General features: G+C 34.6%; 1 protein-coding gene across 1 annotated transcript; it reads right to left on the bottom strand.

The window, feature by feature from the left end:
* Positions 1–5,554: 5,554 nt before the first annotated feature.
* Positions 5,555–9,164, bottom strand: LOC147519318 (uncharacterized). Its single transcript, XM_086590947.1, has 5 exons — positions 8,680–9,164; positions 8,374–8,571; positions 8,140–8,214; positions 7,893–8,033; positions 5,555–7,802 (listed from the first exon to the last, which is right to left on the bottom strand). The coding sequence occupies exons 1-5, from the start codon at positions 9,053–9,055 to the stop codon at positions 5,686–5,688; spliced, it is 2,907 nt and encodes a 968-aa protein (XP_086447073.1). The 5' UTR covers positions 9,056–9,164; the 3' UTR covers positions 5,555–5,685.
* Between the last annotated feature and the right edge of the window lie 8,770 nt (positions 9,165–17,934).

Below are 17,934 nucleotides of genomic sequence, written 5' to 3'. Positions count from 1 at the left end.
GATGCTCAGGACTCAAACAGAAATTACATGGAATAAAGTTGTTCATGACCGGAGTAGTCTTATGTTAAATAGAAATGGCTTCTATCTTTTTTGTGAAGGATTCGATTAGAGTTCTAAACTCAGGATCAAGTTTAACGTCAAACATACTGGCAGCCTTAACTATTGAAGAAGAATTTGCGTAGCGGGAGATGTCATTACCCCCCTCCCCAGTTATTATTACGCTTAGATTGATCTTCTAAAAACCTATAAGCGTCTGAGGCTCCTTTACTAAGGAAACTACCCCCAGTCATTATATCAAGAACCTCTTTATGATTATGTAAAAGCCCTTTGAAAAAGGCACGAACTAGCATGTCTTTTGCAAGGTTATGATGTGGACACTCGATGAAAATATCAGTGAAACGATTCCAGGCCTCTGAAAAGGATTCATGAGGATTCTGGCGGAATAAATGAATCTTTTAAAGCATTTCATCTCTCTTCAGTGGTGGGTAAAACTGTTCCATGAATAATTCAATAAGTTTGGCCCATGAGTCCACAGAATTAGGCGCTTGGGCAGTTAACCAAGATGCCACCTTATCGGCTAGGGTGAAAGGAAACACCCTCAGTTTAATTTGTTCCAAACCTACGGTATGATGATGAAATATGGTAAGAACTTGTTCTATCCTACGCATATGCTGATAAGGCTTCTCGTGGTCCAACCCATAAAAAACTAGTAACAAATTAAATATATTCGGGGGAATTCGAAAATCCCCCACTGGGTCTGCAAGAACGATGCATGACTTAGGGCTATCGTTTAGGACTTTGTAAAAATCAGAGAGAGGAGTCTCTATTTCATCAGCCATTGATGCAGGTGTAGTGTGTGGTATTCTAGATAGGTGTGTGCGTTGACGTTTACGATAGATCACGTTAGATGGTTTTTTCTTACCAGACCTTAATCTCATGCAAGACTAAGTCCAATATTAAATAAACACTAACAACAGTTAAACAACAACCTGATATACTAGAATTAAAACTCCTCTGACAGAAAAGGCGAGGAGTGGAAGAAGGAGTACCTGAATGCCTCCTTGCTACACGTATGAATAGCGTCTTTGATACGCAATCTCAGTGTATTGAAAAAGTTTGGAACACTGAATAAAAAAATTTGAACAAAAAGAGAGCTTGTGACTAACCTGTGAAAATCGGACTTTTCTTTCAGAGGGGCGCGGGCGCGCTCAATTATAGAGTACAAAAGAGCGTGGGCGCTCAAAGTACGATTTTGAAAATTTTGTTCTAGTAACAAGAGAGGGGGCGCGCTCAGAAATTGGGTACACAAGGGCGCGGGCGTGCTCAAGGTACTGTTTCGGAAAAAAAATTCTGAAAAAAAACAACTATAGTTAGAACCAAACAATTGGGTGAGTGGGTGAAGTGGGATATTGGTTGAATTGAAAAGACGATGGGAAACTATTCTAAACACAATTAAGATGGCAGTGACACCATTTGATAATTGTCTCCGCCATATAAAAATCTTTATAATTATATGGTTATCTTTACGAGTATGCCTCTTGGATAATTATAAAAAAAAATTATATAAAGATTTGGTATTATAAATAACAACCTACCCATATAATTTTTTGTAAAATACCACCTTAATGGATTATATGCCACAAAAATTTCCATACTTGTAAAGAGTTTTCAAATTTTGTTTGGGAGTGGCGTATTTTGGTATTTCATTTCAAATTATTTTGCCATCCTTTGTCTGTCATATTTACTCCATTAGAATTTGTGTTAGTTAGTACGCAACAGTTTAATTGTGCTTCATATTATCATATTATCTTTATAATATTTCTGTTATAGGTACTGCCAAATTTTACCACGTTTCTATGGTAAATTCTTTCCTTATCTCTTTACACTTTGAGGACAAAGTGTTTGATTGTTTGGGGGTGGTTTGATAAGAGCCCAAAACCGTAGTTTTAACCCCTTAATAATATTACATTTAGACCAATTATGCTTATAATAAATAAGAGTTAATACTGTTTACGTGTTTTTGTGTATTTTAGATCTTGGAGTCAAATATGTGAATAAATATGTTACTTTTGCAAGAGAAAGGAGCAAAGGTTGGTTACTAAGAAGTTCTATGGTTAAAGCCCAAGTTTCAAGGAGAAAAAACATTCTTAAAGCCCAGTCAAAACTGAAAAGTCAAAGTCAACGCAGGCAGAAATAGAGCTGAAAAGTCAATAGAACTTCCGCAGGCCGTATCTTTGGATTTAGACCTGGAAATTGGGCCTACTATATGCTAAAACAACCGGCTCGGAAAGAGTTTTCTAATGGTCCAGACCTTGATCCAATCAGAGGAATAAGAGTGAAGGAAAAGGCTGTTGCAGTAGTTTCCAGCAGAGAATCCCTTTTTGGACTTATGTAATTAGGTTTTGGGCTTGATTTAATGGCCCAAAACATAGCTCCAAAGCCCATGCACAAAATTGTAAACCTAGACCTCTCCTATATAAAGAGGACTAAGGCAAAACTCTAAATCACTCCCTTCCCATTAGCTTAATTCTAAATTAGCTTTTTTTCTTCTCATAGTTTTAAACCTAATTATTGTTTTCTAGCGTAGACACCATTAATAAAGCCAAGTTATTTATATTGTTTCAATTATGTCTTATTCTTATTCTTTTAATTATGATAGTCTAATGAATCTTAGCTAAACCTCAATTAGAGGGGTCTGATTAAAGTTTTGATGAAGACTTGATGTGTCAGTATAGAATAGTTGTAGTAAGATATTCCACTCTAGAAGGGTAGTTAATTCACCATGAGAATGGGTTTCAATTGCCTCACATGCTAATTATTAGTTAGTAGAGATGCCATGAATAATTAGGGATAAAAAGACCTAACCTTTATGTGAAAATATAAATATAAGGGTTGCAACAACTCCGTATTAGCATATTAGGGATTAATCAATGTGGATTTCAAATCTCCCTAATTCCTTCTCTATTCTTCTCCATATTTTATTCAAGTCATATTCAATTGCTTTAATTAAATTAGTATAAGTTAAATTCATATATTTAGTTTCATAGTATAAATTCACATCTATAAATATTGCTCTCACCATTGTTTCCTTGTGTTTGATTAGTTGAATTCGTTTAAGTCTAGAGAGTTAAGAGTGGAACGATTTCGTACTCTATATATTGCATGAATATACATGTGAGAGTAGGAAATAAATAATTGATAACGTAAGATCAAGTTAGAGAAATCAAGTATTGATTTTATGGGTTATCACCTATATATCAAAAACATTAAAGAATCGGGAGCCATAAAGTAAAGAATTTAAAGCAGATATTATTAATGCTAGAATTTAAAACGTACCAAGAAGCTTCAAAAGACACCTCGATTGAACCTTCTAAGAATCTGTTGGTGGAAAAATGTTGTGCACTTAGGATGCGTGCAATCAATTTCAGAATAAATGATGAAGAAGAAGAACAAAAGCAACCAGTGTTCAGTCCGAACGTGGCCGAGATATTTCTTCTCTCCCATGCATTCAATGCATGCAATGAGGTGTCATTTAGGAGGGGTACAATTAGAATTTCAATTCGTAGCTATAAGGGCAAATATGACAATCTGCATGGGCCCTAAAAATGGGTTCCACGTCCTATTTTGGAATGAATTACTGGGGGTCCAATTTTGGTATGAAACTTAGTTTGGGGTCCAATTTGGTAAGTTGTCCAACCAGAATGGAAGTGCTATGGTAAGCTCACTTTGCGAAACGTCATGCACATGATGACAGTAGCATGATCTCTCTTCTTTTTCACTTATCCCCAAGTTATATATGACATCACTACTTATTTTCCAATTGTAGACTTCAAGTACTGGGGCCTAATGCCTTAAAGATATGAGGGAGGATTATGGGTTCCTCGGAAGAATGAATGCTACAATTCAAAATTGAACAAAATATCTATTACGAGTTTAACAGACATCAATGTTTTGGATGTAGTGATAGCTTCCTTGAATAATTATGCTACTGTATGATGCATTGTGGGTGATATTTTTGTACTCAAATTTAGAGAAGTGTATGACTTTTTTTTATTTACTTAAGAAAATATTTTTTTTGGATTAGATTTATTTGATGGTTGCAATTTATCTCTGAATATGATTGCTACCAATTTTGGAAATAGAAAAGCAGGGTAAATTAAAAGCACGACAAATTTGAAAGAGTATTTGCTATGCCAGTAAGCGTGGCTAATAATGAAACAATAAGTAGTTGTTCAAGCTTTTACCTGCGTTTTCAAGCATTCCTAAAGCTTGTTGTGCAGTGTTAAACCATTTAATATTTTTTGCTACGACTAATGTGTTGCCAAAATTCTAAAAACACTTTGTTATGCTCTCAAGCGTTGCTAATGCAATTCTATTTGCAACCCATAAAAAAGTGTGGCCAATGTTCACCCTTCCGCTACGCTCCAAAGGGTTGCAGATAGATTGTTCTAGCTACACTCATGGCATACTTCCTGCTATATGCTTTCAAGCGTTGCCAATGCACTTCTATTTGCAATGTGTAAGAAAGTGTGACCAATGTTCTCCTTTCAGCTACGCTCCAAAGGGTTGCAGATGGCTAGTTTTAGCTACGCTTATGTGTTGCTAATGATTTTTATTAAATAATTAGTCATTTTACAAAAACAAACTCCAAAATATTATTAGCTATGTTTTTTTTATCTTTCAACAACGTTTTTGAGTGTAGTAAAAGGAAATAGTATTAGCCACACTTGTAATGTTGCCAATAGGTTTTTGTTTCGCCATAATCTGTAATGACCGCGCAACGCCAGTTAAGGTGTAGCAAATGATCTTTTGTAGCGGTTTTGCTAGCTTTGGCTATGCTTGCAAGCGTTGCTAAAACCCTCATCTCTTGTAGTGCTTGTTTGTGATAGTTAATTCCATAACTTAAGTTTGTGGGTGTTGGTTGTAGTAAATTTTTTGATTTTTAATTGGAGTTTAGAGTGTTCATATTCAAGCTATCTTAGTGGGGATCGATTGGTATCGTTTTCCCCAACCTGTCCTGATATCGAAATTTCCTGCCTTGCAAGAAACCACATATACATGTTAGACTCTATGTAAAATAAATAAGAAATGAAGTGATCATGAGTCATGAGTGCATGAAGGTGGGATAGCCAGTTATAAACTTTCACAGTTTCACTACATACATATATGCTGTTTCTCTGTAAAATTTCAAGTGAACTAGGTGCATGCATGTTAATATGTCATAGGCTCATAGCCACTTTTTTCACTTGGTGTGATGAATTGTGATGTAGCAACATTAATTAGAAACAAAATGAGCTGAAGTGACCAACCACAAATTATTCATGTGTTGATCGTCATGTTCACTCATTCAACCTTCTGCCCTCTTTGGTGTAATTATGTAGGTTGTGATGTTTAATGGACAAGTTGCATTGGTCATTCAAGCTATACCATTATATTTACGGTGTCTAAAATCTTAGAAGAAACTCTAGCATGGATATGTTCACCACTGGAACCCGGCCCTTTTCCCATTAGCATTTCTGAATACCTGCTTAGTTCTCATAGTTCCAGTATGCCATAAGAAAATAACAAAAATTGCATTCCCCTTATTAAATAATATGTTACAACTGAACTTGGATTGCGAATTGCCAAGCACATTGTTCAAATCATCCTGTCACAAAATGACCTGGAAAGTTCAAATATGTTGGATTACTTTGAACAAAATGGAAACATGAAGCTCAAGCATGCATCAATGAAATTGAACCACAATCCACGCCAATGGGGGTTGACATAGAGAATAATTACAAATCCCAGCAAGTAGACGACGTAAGTAGCTGCAAAACTTGAAACAAAGCTAATAGGATCAATCCCAAACTTATCTGTTAGTCCAGCCAGTGTGAGTGTCACTGAATCTTTAGAGGTGTTGCATTGCATTTGCAAAGATTCTCCACAAAGAAACGGGTTTCCTTCATAACTAGTTACACCAAATGTGCTGAACTGCGCTTTCATGTCTGGAACCCGACCAGATAAATTGTTGTAGGCCACACTGAAGACCTCCAATGTGTTTATGCCAATAAGCTCTGATGGAATCTGTCCACTCAAATTGTTGTGAGAAAGATCCAAGCTCTCGACTAGCTTTAGATCTGACAAGCTTTTTGGAATTGATCCTGTTAACTGATTGTGCGACAAGTTCAAAGCACGGATTGCAATTAGAGCTCCTATTTCGCGCGGTATGTCACCAGTGAATTTGTTGCATGACAAATCCATTCCAGCCATGAAATTAATAATCTCACCCTTGTAAGGATCAGACCTACTTTTTGTCATGAACTCGACTTCTTCTTGTTCTACATATACTGTATAGTAAATAGTTTCCTTTTCTCGATCAAAATCAAAATGATCTGAGTACACATATAGGTAAGCGGGTCCTGCAAACATAACCTCTATACGATTTTCAAATGCAGGTTCAACAGCTCCATTCCTTCCAAATGTGATGTTGCTGAAGCACGGAGGTATTGGTCCAATAAACGAGTTATGGGAAAGATCCAGTATAGCTATCTTATTCAGCTGACAAAATTCATGAGGAATTGAACCACTGAAATGATTTCCTTTCAAAAGAACATCTCTCAGATCGGTAAGTAAGCCAAGCCAATAGGGGATGCTACCAGATAAGTTGTTATGCTTAAGGTCTAATGTCTTTAAGTTTGGGCTTTTGAGTAATCCCTTTGGCATTAACCCTGTGAGATTATTTACTTGCAAATGCATATATCGTAAAGATGTCAAGTTTAGACAAGAAGGTATGGGACCTGAAAGGTAGTTTTGAGAAAGGTCTAGAAATTCTATGTTAACTAAGTTGCAGAACTCTAATGGAATGGGACCATCAAAGGAATTATTGCGCAAGACAAGTGTCTTTAATTCTGTCAAGTTACCTATCCAAGTAGGAATTTCACCCCATATAAGGTTTCGGCTAAGGTCCAATGTCTTTAGAGAAGAGAGTTTAGACGTAGTAGCGTTTGGGATATTTCCAGTGAATAGATTACCATTGAGACGTAGAAAAATCAAGGATTTGTTAAAAAGATTAGTAGATATTTGACCATCTAGTCTATTATTTGATAGTATCAAAGCTCTTAACGATTTGCTACTCAAGGCAAAACTCTCTGGTATTTCTCCTGAGAAGTTATTACTTGACAAATCTAAACATCTTAAGTTTTTAATGTTACCTAGTGAGCTAGGAATTCTACCTTCTAAGCCATTTTTAGACAAATTTAGATGGATTAGTCCTGGAAATATGTCACCAATATTTGTCGGAAGTTTTCCTTGAATTTGATTGTTGGAGATTTCAATGAAGGTTAAGTTTACCTTAGGACTAGATGGCAAACGAATATAACCATTAATTGAGTTGTTTCCTAAATTTAAAATTTCTAACACTGAATTATTTTCAAATAACCAGGTGGGAAACTTTCCATGTAAATTGTTATGTGAGAGGTCTACTTTTCTCAAGTCATACTGGTTATGGAGAAAGTTTAGAAGGTCATTTGTCGATGTGTTAAGGTTGCAGTTTGATAGACAAAGAACCTTTAATTGATTTTTATGACTAGCCAATGACATGATCGATAAGGTACTCTGATCAAACTGGTTTTGACTAAGTGAAATGTACTCTAAAGATGTCAGGTTAGATATAAGAGATGAAGGAATGATTCCACTCAGTTGATTATCCGAGAAGTCTACCATTCTAAGAGATGTCAAATTATTGAGACATGGAGGAAGGATCCCTTCAAATTCGTTCACACTAAGATCTAGCTCCTGGAGCATCGTCAATTCACAGAATCCTAAAGAGAATATATGAGAGATTGTTAGTGTTATCCAGAAAGATTGGATAATAAAATCATGAAAGTGTCATTGACTTGATGGAGATTTACTTGATACGGAGTCTTTGATATTCGTATGACTGAAGGATAAAGCCTCCAGAGAATTCAGAGACAATATTGACGGAGGAATCCTCCCTGAGAAGTTGTTCCCACTCACATCTAAGATCTTCAACTTGCTCATATTTCTCAAATCTAAAAAAGTGATTCAAAGTTGGAATGCAATGAAGAAAAGAGTTGTCAAATATAATAAACATGCTCTAATTAAAATTTTAGTTATGGAGATTTTTTAACTATTTACCATAGAAGGGAAAGAAGCCATCTAGCATATTGGCACCTAAATCTAGGACTTCCAAGTTGCTCAAATTTGTTAGCACTGCACCAAAATAATGAAACACGTCGACCAATAATCAATTATAGAATATTTATCAAAGTTTAAACACCTAAAGATGCATTCACAAATTAAGAAAGCTTATTCATGTGGCAGCAAATCAATATGAATTAATATTTAATAATAAAATGTACGTTCACATACCTTTGCCAAAGTCCAATAATGACCCTGTTAAATTATTCCCGCCGAGAATAAGAGTCTTAAGAGATTTCCATTCCCCCAGAAACGGTACAATGCTCTTGTCACTTTTGTTGGAAGGTGCAGTATTCCTCTTGTTAAAGAATATGTTAGATCTTAAATTCAAGACCTCCAGCCTTTTCAATCTGGACAATCTCTCAAGATCTGCAAGTAGAGTATAAGGAAATAAAAATTATTTGGAAATGGTTGGAAGTCCAAGTGCTACAAGTGTTAGTGCAAAAATAAGGACTCATCGGTATGCATTATATTTACCTTCAATTTTCCAATGAACACCATTTTCTGATAAGTCTAGATGTTGTAGCTCTTCAAAGGGAGTATATAAGGATTCGTCTAGATATTGATGGGAAGAGTATGTAGCGTAAAGAGAGAGTCGGATCACCCTACCAGTGCTATTGCTACACTTAACTCTTTCCCAAGTACAACAATCACTTCTTTTGTCATCAACCCAAGTGGAAAGAGGAGGGATAGGATCCATATTATTTGTACGAAAAAAATCTGTATGACACCATTTGATTGAAGTTTTTAATTTCAATAGAGCAATTCTTTCCTCTTCCAAACAACCCAAGCATCCATTGTAATGAGATACTGCAAAGAAAACAAACATACAAATAATCCATGGCCATCTCATTGTATATATGGAGGGAAGTAGGCTTTAGCTAGCTTTTCTGCATTGAATACTATGTCTACTTATAAGTAACACCACAAGGTTAGACAATCTTTCAATAAGCATTAAGCAACTTATATAGTCTCTTACACAGTTTATATTAGGGGTGGACGGGTTGGGTCGGGTTGAGGCCTAACCCAAGTCCAACCCGAGTTTCAAATGCTTCAACCCGAGCCCGGGACAAAACCCTAGTTGGTCCTTAAATTTTCAGCCTAATTAAGCCCAACTCGGGTTGCTCAAGTTTCTCGGGTTTCAATGTTAAATAATGAAAAACTCAACGCCTTTTAATTGTTAAATAAATAAATTAAGATGTAAATAATGCCGAAATTGCAATATTTTAACTAAATCAAAATGATTTGATTATTTGAAAAGAAAACTAACCTGATTGATTCAATTATTCGCTCCTAAATTGATATTCTCAACCTTATTTTTTACAAGAATAAATCCTTATAAGGAAACAATATAATATAGAAGCAACGAAATATATACATACATATATGCACATGGGCTCGGGTTTTTCGATTATTTGATATTCTAACCCAAGCCCAATTCGAAACTAAGTCGGGCATTGATTTTACAAGACCAAGCCCTAACCACGGATCTGAAATGTTAGCCCAAGACCAACAAAAGTCGGGTTTTACGGGCTTGGCTAACCTGACCCAAGTTCCACCCCTAGCTTATATAATGATTGTGATAGTAAATTAAAAAGTTGTCCAGGACACTATATAAACAGTTTCAAGATACCATATAAGCTGCCCCACTAACATATTCCTTTAATAGACTAATCCGTTTAAGAGAAAGCATGCTGGCTAGGTTAGTATAAGTAAAGATGACATAACTGATAGCTAGACTTTGTTTTGTTAGATGACTGAGTCTTGACATTAGATCGAGGTTAGATATATTACTTGACTTTGAAATCTTGGAGTATATAAAGGGGTACCCTATATAAAGGGTTATTAGATGTCATTGTGACTATTCAAACTTGTTTTTTTTTTACAAACTTGAAGTGAGATGAAAGAAAGTTAAAGAAAAATCAATATTGAGATAAGAGGAAAGAGGAAAGACGAAAGAGGAAAGAAATAAGAATTGACAGGTCTATTTTTCCATATGATGCCACATCTTATTTATGAACATTACGACTTATTTTTCCACTAGGTATGGCTTGTGCCTTCGGCAAGAAATGTCTTCGAAGATTCATAATTTGGCGTGATGCTAGGAAACGATTATAGCACAACAATCCTTAGGATTCATCTGTTCTGCATGTACTGATGTTTACAATTTACTGATACAATACTAAGACATGAAATGAAAAACAGAGATAAAAATTAACTTTTCAATGGAATGGCATGGAGAAAAAAAAAAATTTTTGAATGTACACCAACTCCATACAACTTATGCATTTGACAGAATGAAGATAAAATCAATGATCTAATGAAGATAATCAATGACCATGCTTCATATACGAACATAAACTTTTTTCTCCATCCTGGCAATTAATGTCTATTATTGTCTATCCAAAATCTTAAATTAGACGGCAAAAAGAGAATTAGAGAAGGATCCACTCGCAGTCCATCGAGTGATTTAATCTTTATCGGAACACTCTATTAAACCTAAATTGCTATATGAATACATTACAACTCAGCTTGGGCAAATATTTATATTAGAACTTTCCGATTTGCAGGTGCTTGGTACTTCATTTAGCAGTGGCCGGTATGGAAAGTTTAAAATCAAAATCAAAAAAATTTAAAAAACTTTCCTCTCCAAAAATGGTGGCAAAAGTTTCCAAAAAATGAAAGACTTCTTCTGGTCTATTTCGATCGATACTTCCAATTTTCTCACAAAATCACTCCCGCTTATCTTGCCAATCATCTCTATTGCTCAAATCCCCACTCATTTCCTACCAAAATTTTGGATCAAACTTTGTTTTGTAAGGTTTTAACATGTAAAGGTTTCCAAATTAAAACTTCAGGGAGAAACTCTCCAGAACAGATCGGGGGATAAAGTAACTTGTAAGAATATTTGTTTTTTTTAATCACTCACAAGGACTGGGTAGATGAAAGGTCAAGTATACTATTGACGTGAAATTAAAAACGGCTCGGGTAGATGAAATGTCAAGTATACCCCTAATGCAAAATAATAAGTCGCTTATTTATATAGTGTCTGACACAGCTTATATTAGGGGTGGAACTCGAGCGGGTTGGGTCGGGTTGAGGCCTAACCCAAGCCCAACCTGAGTTTCAAATGCTTCAACCTGAGCCCGGGACCAAACCCCTAGTCGGTCCTTAAATTTTCAGCCTAATTAATCCCAACTCGGGTTGGTCAAGTTTCTCGGGTTTCAATGTTAAACAATGAAAAACTCAACACCCTTTAACTCTTAAATAAATAAATTAAGAAGTAAATAATGCCGAAATTGTAATATTCTAACTAAATCAAAAGGATTTGATTATTTGAAAAGGAAACTAACCTGATTGATTCAATTATTCGCTCTTAAATTGATATCCTCAACCTTATTTTTCACAAGAATAAATCTTTATAAGGAAACAATATAATATAATAGAAGGAATGAAATATATACGTACATATATGCACACGAGCTCGGGTTTTTCGGTTATTTGATATTCTAACCCAAGCCCAATCCGAAACTCTTTGATTTTACACGACCAAGCCCTAACCACGGATCTAAAATGGTTGCCCAAGACCAACAAAAGTCGGGTTTTACGGGCTTGGGCTAACCTAACCCAAGTTCCACCCCTAGCTTATATATTGTTGTGATAGTAAATTAAAAAGTTGTCCAAGACACTATATAAACTGTTTCAAGACACTGTATAAGCTGTCCCACTAACATATTCCGCTAACAGACTAATCCGTTTAAGAGAAAGCTTGCCGGCTAGGTTAGTATAAGTAAAGATGACATAACTAATAGCTAGACTTTGTTTTGTTAGATGACTGAGTCTTGACATTAGATCGAGGTTAGATATATTACTTGACTTTGAAATCTTGGTATATAAAGGGGTACCCTATATAAAGGGTTATTAGATGTCATTGTGACTATTCAAACTTGTTTTGTTTTACAAACTTGAAGTGAGATTAAAGAAAGTTAAAGAAAATTCAATATTGAGATAAGAGGAAAGAGGAAAGAGGAAAGAAATAAGAATTGAAAGGTCTATTTTTCCATATGATGCCACATCTGAACATTACGTCCTATTTTTCCACTAGGTATGGCTTGTGCCTTCGGCAAGAAATGTCTTTGAAGATACATAATTTGGCGTAATGCTAGAAAATGATTATAGCACAACAATCCTTAGGATTCATCTGTTCTACATGTACCGATGTTTACAATTTACTGATACAATACTTTGACATGAAATGAAAAACAGAGATAAAAATTAACATTTCAATGGAATGGACAAAAAAAAAATGTGAATGTACACCAACTCCATACAACTTATGCATTTGACAGAATGAAGATAAAATCAATGATCTAATGAAGATAATCAATGACCATGCTTCATATACGAACATAAACCTTTTTCTCCTTCATGGCAATTAATGTCTATTGTCTATCCAAAATCTTAAATTAGACAGTAAAATGAGAATTAGATAAGGATCCACTCGCAGTTCATCGAGTGATTTAATATTTATCGGAACACTCTATTAAACCTAAATTGCTATATGAATACATTATAGCTCAGATTGGGCAAATATTTATTTTAGAACTTTCCGACTTGCAGGCGCTTGGTACTTCATTTAGCGATGGGCCGGTATGGAAAGTTTAAAATCAAAATCAAAAAATTTTAAAAACTTTCCTATCCTAAAATGGAGGCAAAAGTTTCCAAAAAATGAAAGACTTCTTCTGGTCTATTTCTATACTTCCTATTTTCTCCCAAAATCACTCCTGCTTATCTTGCCAATCATCTCGATTGCTCAAATCCCCACTCATTTCCTACTAAAAATTTGGATCAAACTTTGTTTTGTAAGGTTTTAACATGTAAAGGTTTCCAAATTAAAACTTCAGGGAGAAACTCTCCAGGACAGATCGGGGGAGAAAGTAACTTGTAAGAATAGTTGTTTTTTTTAATCACTCACAAGGACTGGGTAGATGAAAGGTCAAGTATACCCTTGACGCGAAATTAAAAACGGGTCGGGTAGATAAAATATCAAGTATACCCCTAATGTGAAATAATAAGTCGCTTATTTATATAGTGTCTTACACAGCTTATATTAGGGGTGGAACTCAGGTAGGTTGGGTCGGGTTGAGGCCTAACCCAAGCCCAACCTGAGTTTTAAGTGTTTCAACTCGAGCCCGGGACCAAACCCTAGTCGGTCCTTAAATTTTCAGCCTAATTAAGCCCAACTCGGGTTGCTCAAGTTTCTCGGGTTTCAATGTTAAACAGTGAAAAACTCAACACCTTTTAACTCTTAAATAAATAAATTAAGATGTAAATAATGCCGAAATTGTAATATTCTAACTAAATCAAAAGGATTTGATTATTTGAAAAGGAAACTAACCTGATTGATTCAATTATTCCCTCTTAAATTGATATTCTCAACCTTATTTTTTACAAGAATAAATCTTTATAAGGAAACAATATAATATAATAGAAGGAATGAAATATATATGTACATATATGCACACGGGCTCGGGTTTTTTGTTTATTTGATATTCTAATCCAAGCCCAATCTGAAACTGAGTCTGGCTTTGATTTTACAAGACCAAGCCCTGACCACGGATCTGAAATGGTATCCCAAGACCAACAAAAGTCGGGTTTTACGGGCTTGGGCTAACCTGACCCAAGTTCCACCCCTAGCATATATATTGTTGTGATAGTAAATTAAAAAGTTGTCCAAGACACTATATAAACTGTTTCAAGACACTGTATAAGCTGTCCCACTAACATATTCCGTTAACAGAATAATCCGTTTAAGAGAAAGCTTGCCGGCTAGGTTAGTATAAGTAAAGATGACATAACTGATAGCTAGACTCTGTTTTGTTAGATGATTGAGTCTTGACATTAGATCGAGGTTAGATATATTACTTGACTTTGAAATCTTGGAGTATATAAAGGGGTACCCTATATAAAGGGTTATTAGATGTCATTGTGACTATTCAAACTTGTTTTTTTTTTTTACAAACTTGAAGTGAGATTAAAGAAAGTTAAAGAAAAATCAATATTGAGATAAGAGGAAAGAGGAAAAAGGAAAGAAATAAGAATTGAAAGGTCTATTTTTCCATATGATGCCACATCTTATTTATGAACATTACGTCCTATTTTTCCACTAGGTATGGCTAGTGCCTTCGGCAAGAAATGTCTTCGAAGATTCATAATTTGGTGTGATGCTAGGAAATGATTATAGCACAACAATCCTTAGGATTCATCTGTTCTGCATGTACTAATGTTTACAATTTACTGATACAATACTAAGACATGAAATGAAAAACATAGATAAAAATTAACATTTCAATGGAATGGACAAAAAAAAAATTGTGAATGTACACCAACTCCATACAACTTATGCATTTGATAGAATGAAGATAAAATCAATGATCTCATAAAGATAATCAATGACCATGCTTCATATACGAACATAAACTTTTTTCTGCTTCATGGCAATTAATGTCTATTGTCTATCCAAAATCTTAAATTAGACAGTAAAATGAGAATTAGAGAAGGATCCACTCGCAGTCCATCGAGTGATTTAATCTTTATCGGAACACTCTATTAAACCTAAATTGCTATATGAATACATATTATAGCTTAGATTGGGCAAATATTTATTTTATAACTTTCCGATTTGGAGGTGCTTGGTACTTCGTTTAGCGGCGGGCTGGTATGGAAAGTTTAAAATCAAAATCAAAATATTTTAAAATCTTTCCTCTCCTAAAATGGTGGCAAAAGTTTCCAAAAAATGAAAGACTTCTTCTGGTCTATTTCGATCGATACTTCCTATTTTCTCACAAAATCACTCCCGCTTATCTTGCTAATCATCTCGATTGCTCAAATCCCCACTCATTTCCTACTAAAAATTTGGATCAAACTTTGTTTTGTAAGGTTTTAACATGTAAAGGTTTCCAAATTAAAACTTCAGGGAGAAAATCTCCAGGACAGATCGGGGGAGAAAGTAACTTGTAAGAATAGTTGTTTTTTTTAATCACTCACAAGGACTGGGTATATGAAAGGTCAAGTATACCCTTGAAATGGCTCGGATAGATAAAATGTCAAGTATACCCCTAATGCGAAATAATAAGCGGCCATGCCCAACCGAAGCTACTTAGTGTATATAGTATGAACAATCATTGTTTATACCTATTTGGGGTATGAACAATCAATATTCATACCACAATATAATGTATGATCAGTAAGAACACCTATTGGAGTATGAATAATCATTGTTCATATTGATCATACCTCAACATAATGTATGATCAATAAGAACACTGATTGGAGTATGAACATGCAATTATTGTTCATGCTTATTTCGGGTATGAACAATCACTGTTCATACCTCAATATGAGCTATGAACACTCATTGTTCATATCTATTTGCGGTATGAACAATCAATGTTCATACCTCAATATAATGTATGATCAGTAAGAACACCTATTAGAGTATGAACAATCATTGTTCATATCTATTTGCGGTATGAACAATCAATGTTCATACCTCAATATAATGTATGATCAGTAAGAACACCTATTAGAGTATGAACAATCATTGTTCATATCTCAACATGAGCTATGAACACTCATTGTTCATATGAACAATCATTGTTCTTACTGATCATACATTATGTGATGTATGAACTGTATGAACACTTATTGGAGTATGAACAATCATTGTTCACTAGTAGAAAAAAGGGCTTTTGTGACTGTTTTAAAATGTTATTTGTGACTGTTCTGTTCGAAACGGTCACAAATGGCATAAAAGGGCATTTGTGACTGTTTTGAAATGTTTTTTGTGACTATCAAATCTAGAACTGTCACAAATCGTTTTTTCTTGGAAAAAATTCTTGTATTGAAGATTAGTTGTGACTATTCTCCCAAAACAGTTACATAGTCCGCACTTTATGTCACCATCTTAAATGATTTCATTTAGTTTTTGGGTCCGTACCATAACTCCACTAAAAAATAACTACTTAGATACACAAACACAACATAGTGAGCCTTATGCTTTTCCATATGATGCCACATACAAACACTTCCATTTTTACGTGGCTACGAGATTAAAGAAAGTTAAAAAAAAAATCATGTCTAAATTAATCCCAACACTTAGAAAAAAAAATAATGGACAGTTCAACTTTCTTCTTCACCCACTTAGCTTCGTCCACCACCGCCCCCGCCTCCGCCTATTAGCCATTTTTTATTTCTTTTTCTTTTTTCTCTTTCTCCTTCTCTCATCTTAACAATGTTTTCCTTCATGATCTATCTCTCAAAAAGAAAAATACTCATCTTTTTGAAGACCAATGAATACATACCCTCTCCCTTCCATATTGTTCTTAGATTTAACATTAAAAGGATTCTTTAAAATGAATGTTCATTGATTTAGGGTTGTTTTTCAAGTAAAAGGTGATTCTTTTATATAGCTCAAAGGCTTGGAGACAAGGTAAAGCTCTCGCTCGATCTGTTGTATTGGAAATCTTAAATTAGGGCCATTGTACTCTAATTTAGCAAGATATCGCTCTTTGTTTCAGTTAAAAAACGAAAATTTGGAGAAATAAATTTTTGCTAGGGTTTAATATTTTTTTTAGAAGCCATAAGCTACATAAATGCACCATATTTCTTACCTCCAATTCTCCCTTCTTTCTGGAAAGTTTAAAATTGGGGTTTGTTCAAAAGTCTTATTCATTCAATGTTTCACCGAAAAAATGAAAAAGAAAACTTTTTGTTATTCTTAAGCTAGTCTTTTCAAATAGCACATTTTGATATTTATTTTGATTTGAGATCCCCGTCATTTGGTGATTAATCAAGGGGTACCAAAAAATCTAAGGGATGTGGTTTAGTTCTAGGGCTCTAGCTTTCGATTAGGGTAACAAATGTATGGTCTCGAGTTGATCCAATTATATTCCGTGAAAGGGACTACATAGTCGATAATAAATTTTTTAATTCTTCAGTTTTGTGTTTTCTTCAAATATTAGTCATGTTGACCTTAAAAAATTAAAATAGATAAAATAAGGTTTTTCCTTAACATGAAGTATTAACTTATGTCGAGGCACCAAGATTCGCCTCAATTGGGTTTGGAGCACCGTACATATGTGTGCAAACATGAGGACTGGTGGTTTGACAAAGCTTGCCATCAGTTTTAAGTCTTTCTTGGAAACGTAAAGTAAGAACCCAAACTTTTGGGTTAGTTTAACTTTTAGTCAGCCTATTTTCTATCACTTTTGCTCAAACTAGCATACTCGGTTACACACACAATCCGTGGAAAGTGGCACATGCCACCTTTACTTTCTAAATTAATTTTTATCGTTGTCTTCTATATTAAATAGTTATTAACGTCTATATTCATATGAAAAGGAAACTAATCAAACTTCTCCTTATTAATTTCGACAATTGTAATCATTGATTTTTGAAGGTCCTTATAGAGCCAAATGATGCCCTTGGAAAACAATATAGGAAGATGTTTAAGATGAATGATGTAAGTTCATAATGCACACTTCTCAGGTTTTTATTATTTTGTCACATTTGATAAACCCATTGTATATTCTTTTTTCCCTTTTCTTTTCAGACCAACCCGATTATTATATCGTTGAATTGGTTTCCCAAGATAAATGGTGGTTTGATCAATCTAAGGAACTAGGGCCCAAGTTCCATTTAGCATCTTATTATTCCATAGTAAATTAAAAA

The sequence above is a fragment of the Coptis chinensis genome, chromosome 2, assembly GCF_015680905.1.
Source record: "Coptis chinensis isolate HL-2020 chromosome 2, ASM1568090v1, whole genome shotgun sequence".
NCBI classification, from domain to species: domain Eukaryota; kingdom Viridiplantae; phylum Streptophyta; class Magnoliopsida; order Ranunculales; family Ranunculaceae; genus Coptis; species Coptis chinensis.
The sequence above is the reverse complement of the archived record's forward strand: the minus strand, read 5'-3'. Positions and strand labels throughout refer to the sequence as shown.

Coding starts and splice junctions, on each gene's coding strand:
- LOC147519318 (XM_086590947.1), bottom strand. CDS start 9,055: ATGAGATGGCCATGGATTATTTGTATGTTTGTTTTCTTTGCAGTATCT. Junction 8,215..8,373: donor ATTATTGGACTTTGGCAAAG/GTATGTGAACGT, acceptor ATTTTGGTGCAG/TGCTAACAAATTTGAGCAAC. Junction 8,034..8,139: donor TGGCTTCTTTCCCTTCTATG/GTAAATAGTTAA, acceptor TCACTTTTTTAG/ATTTGAGAAATATGAGCAAG.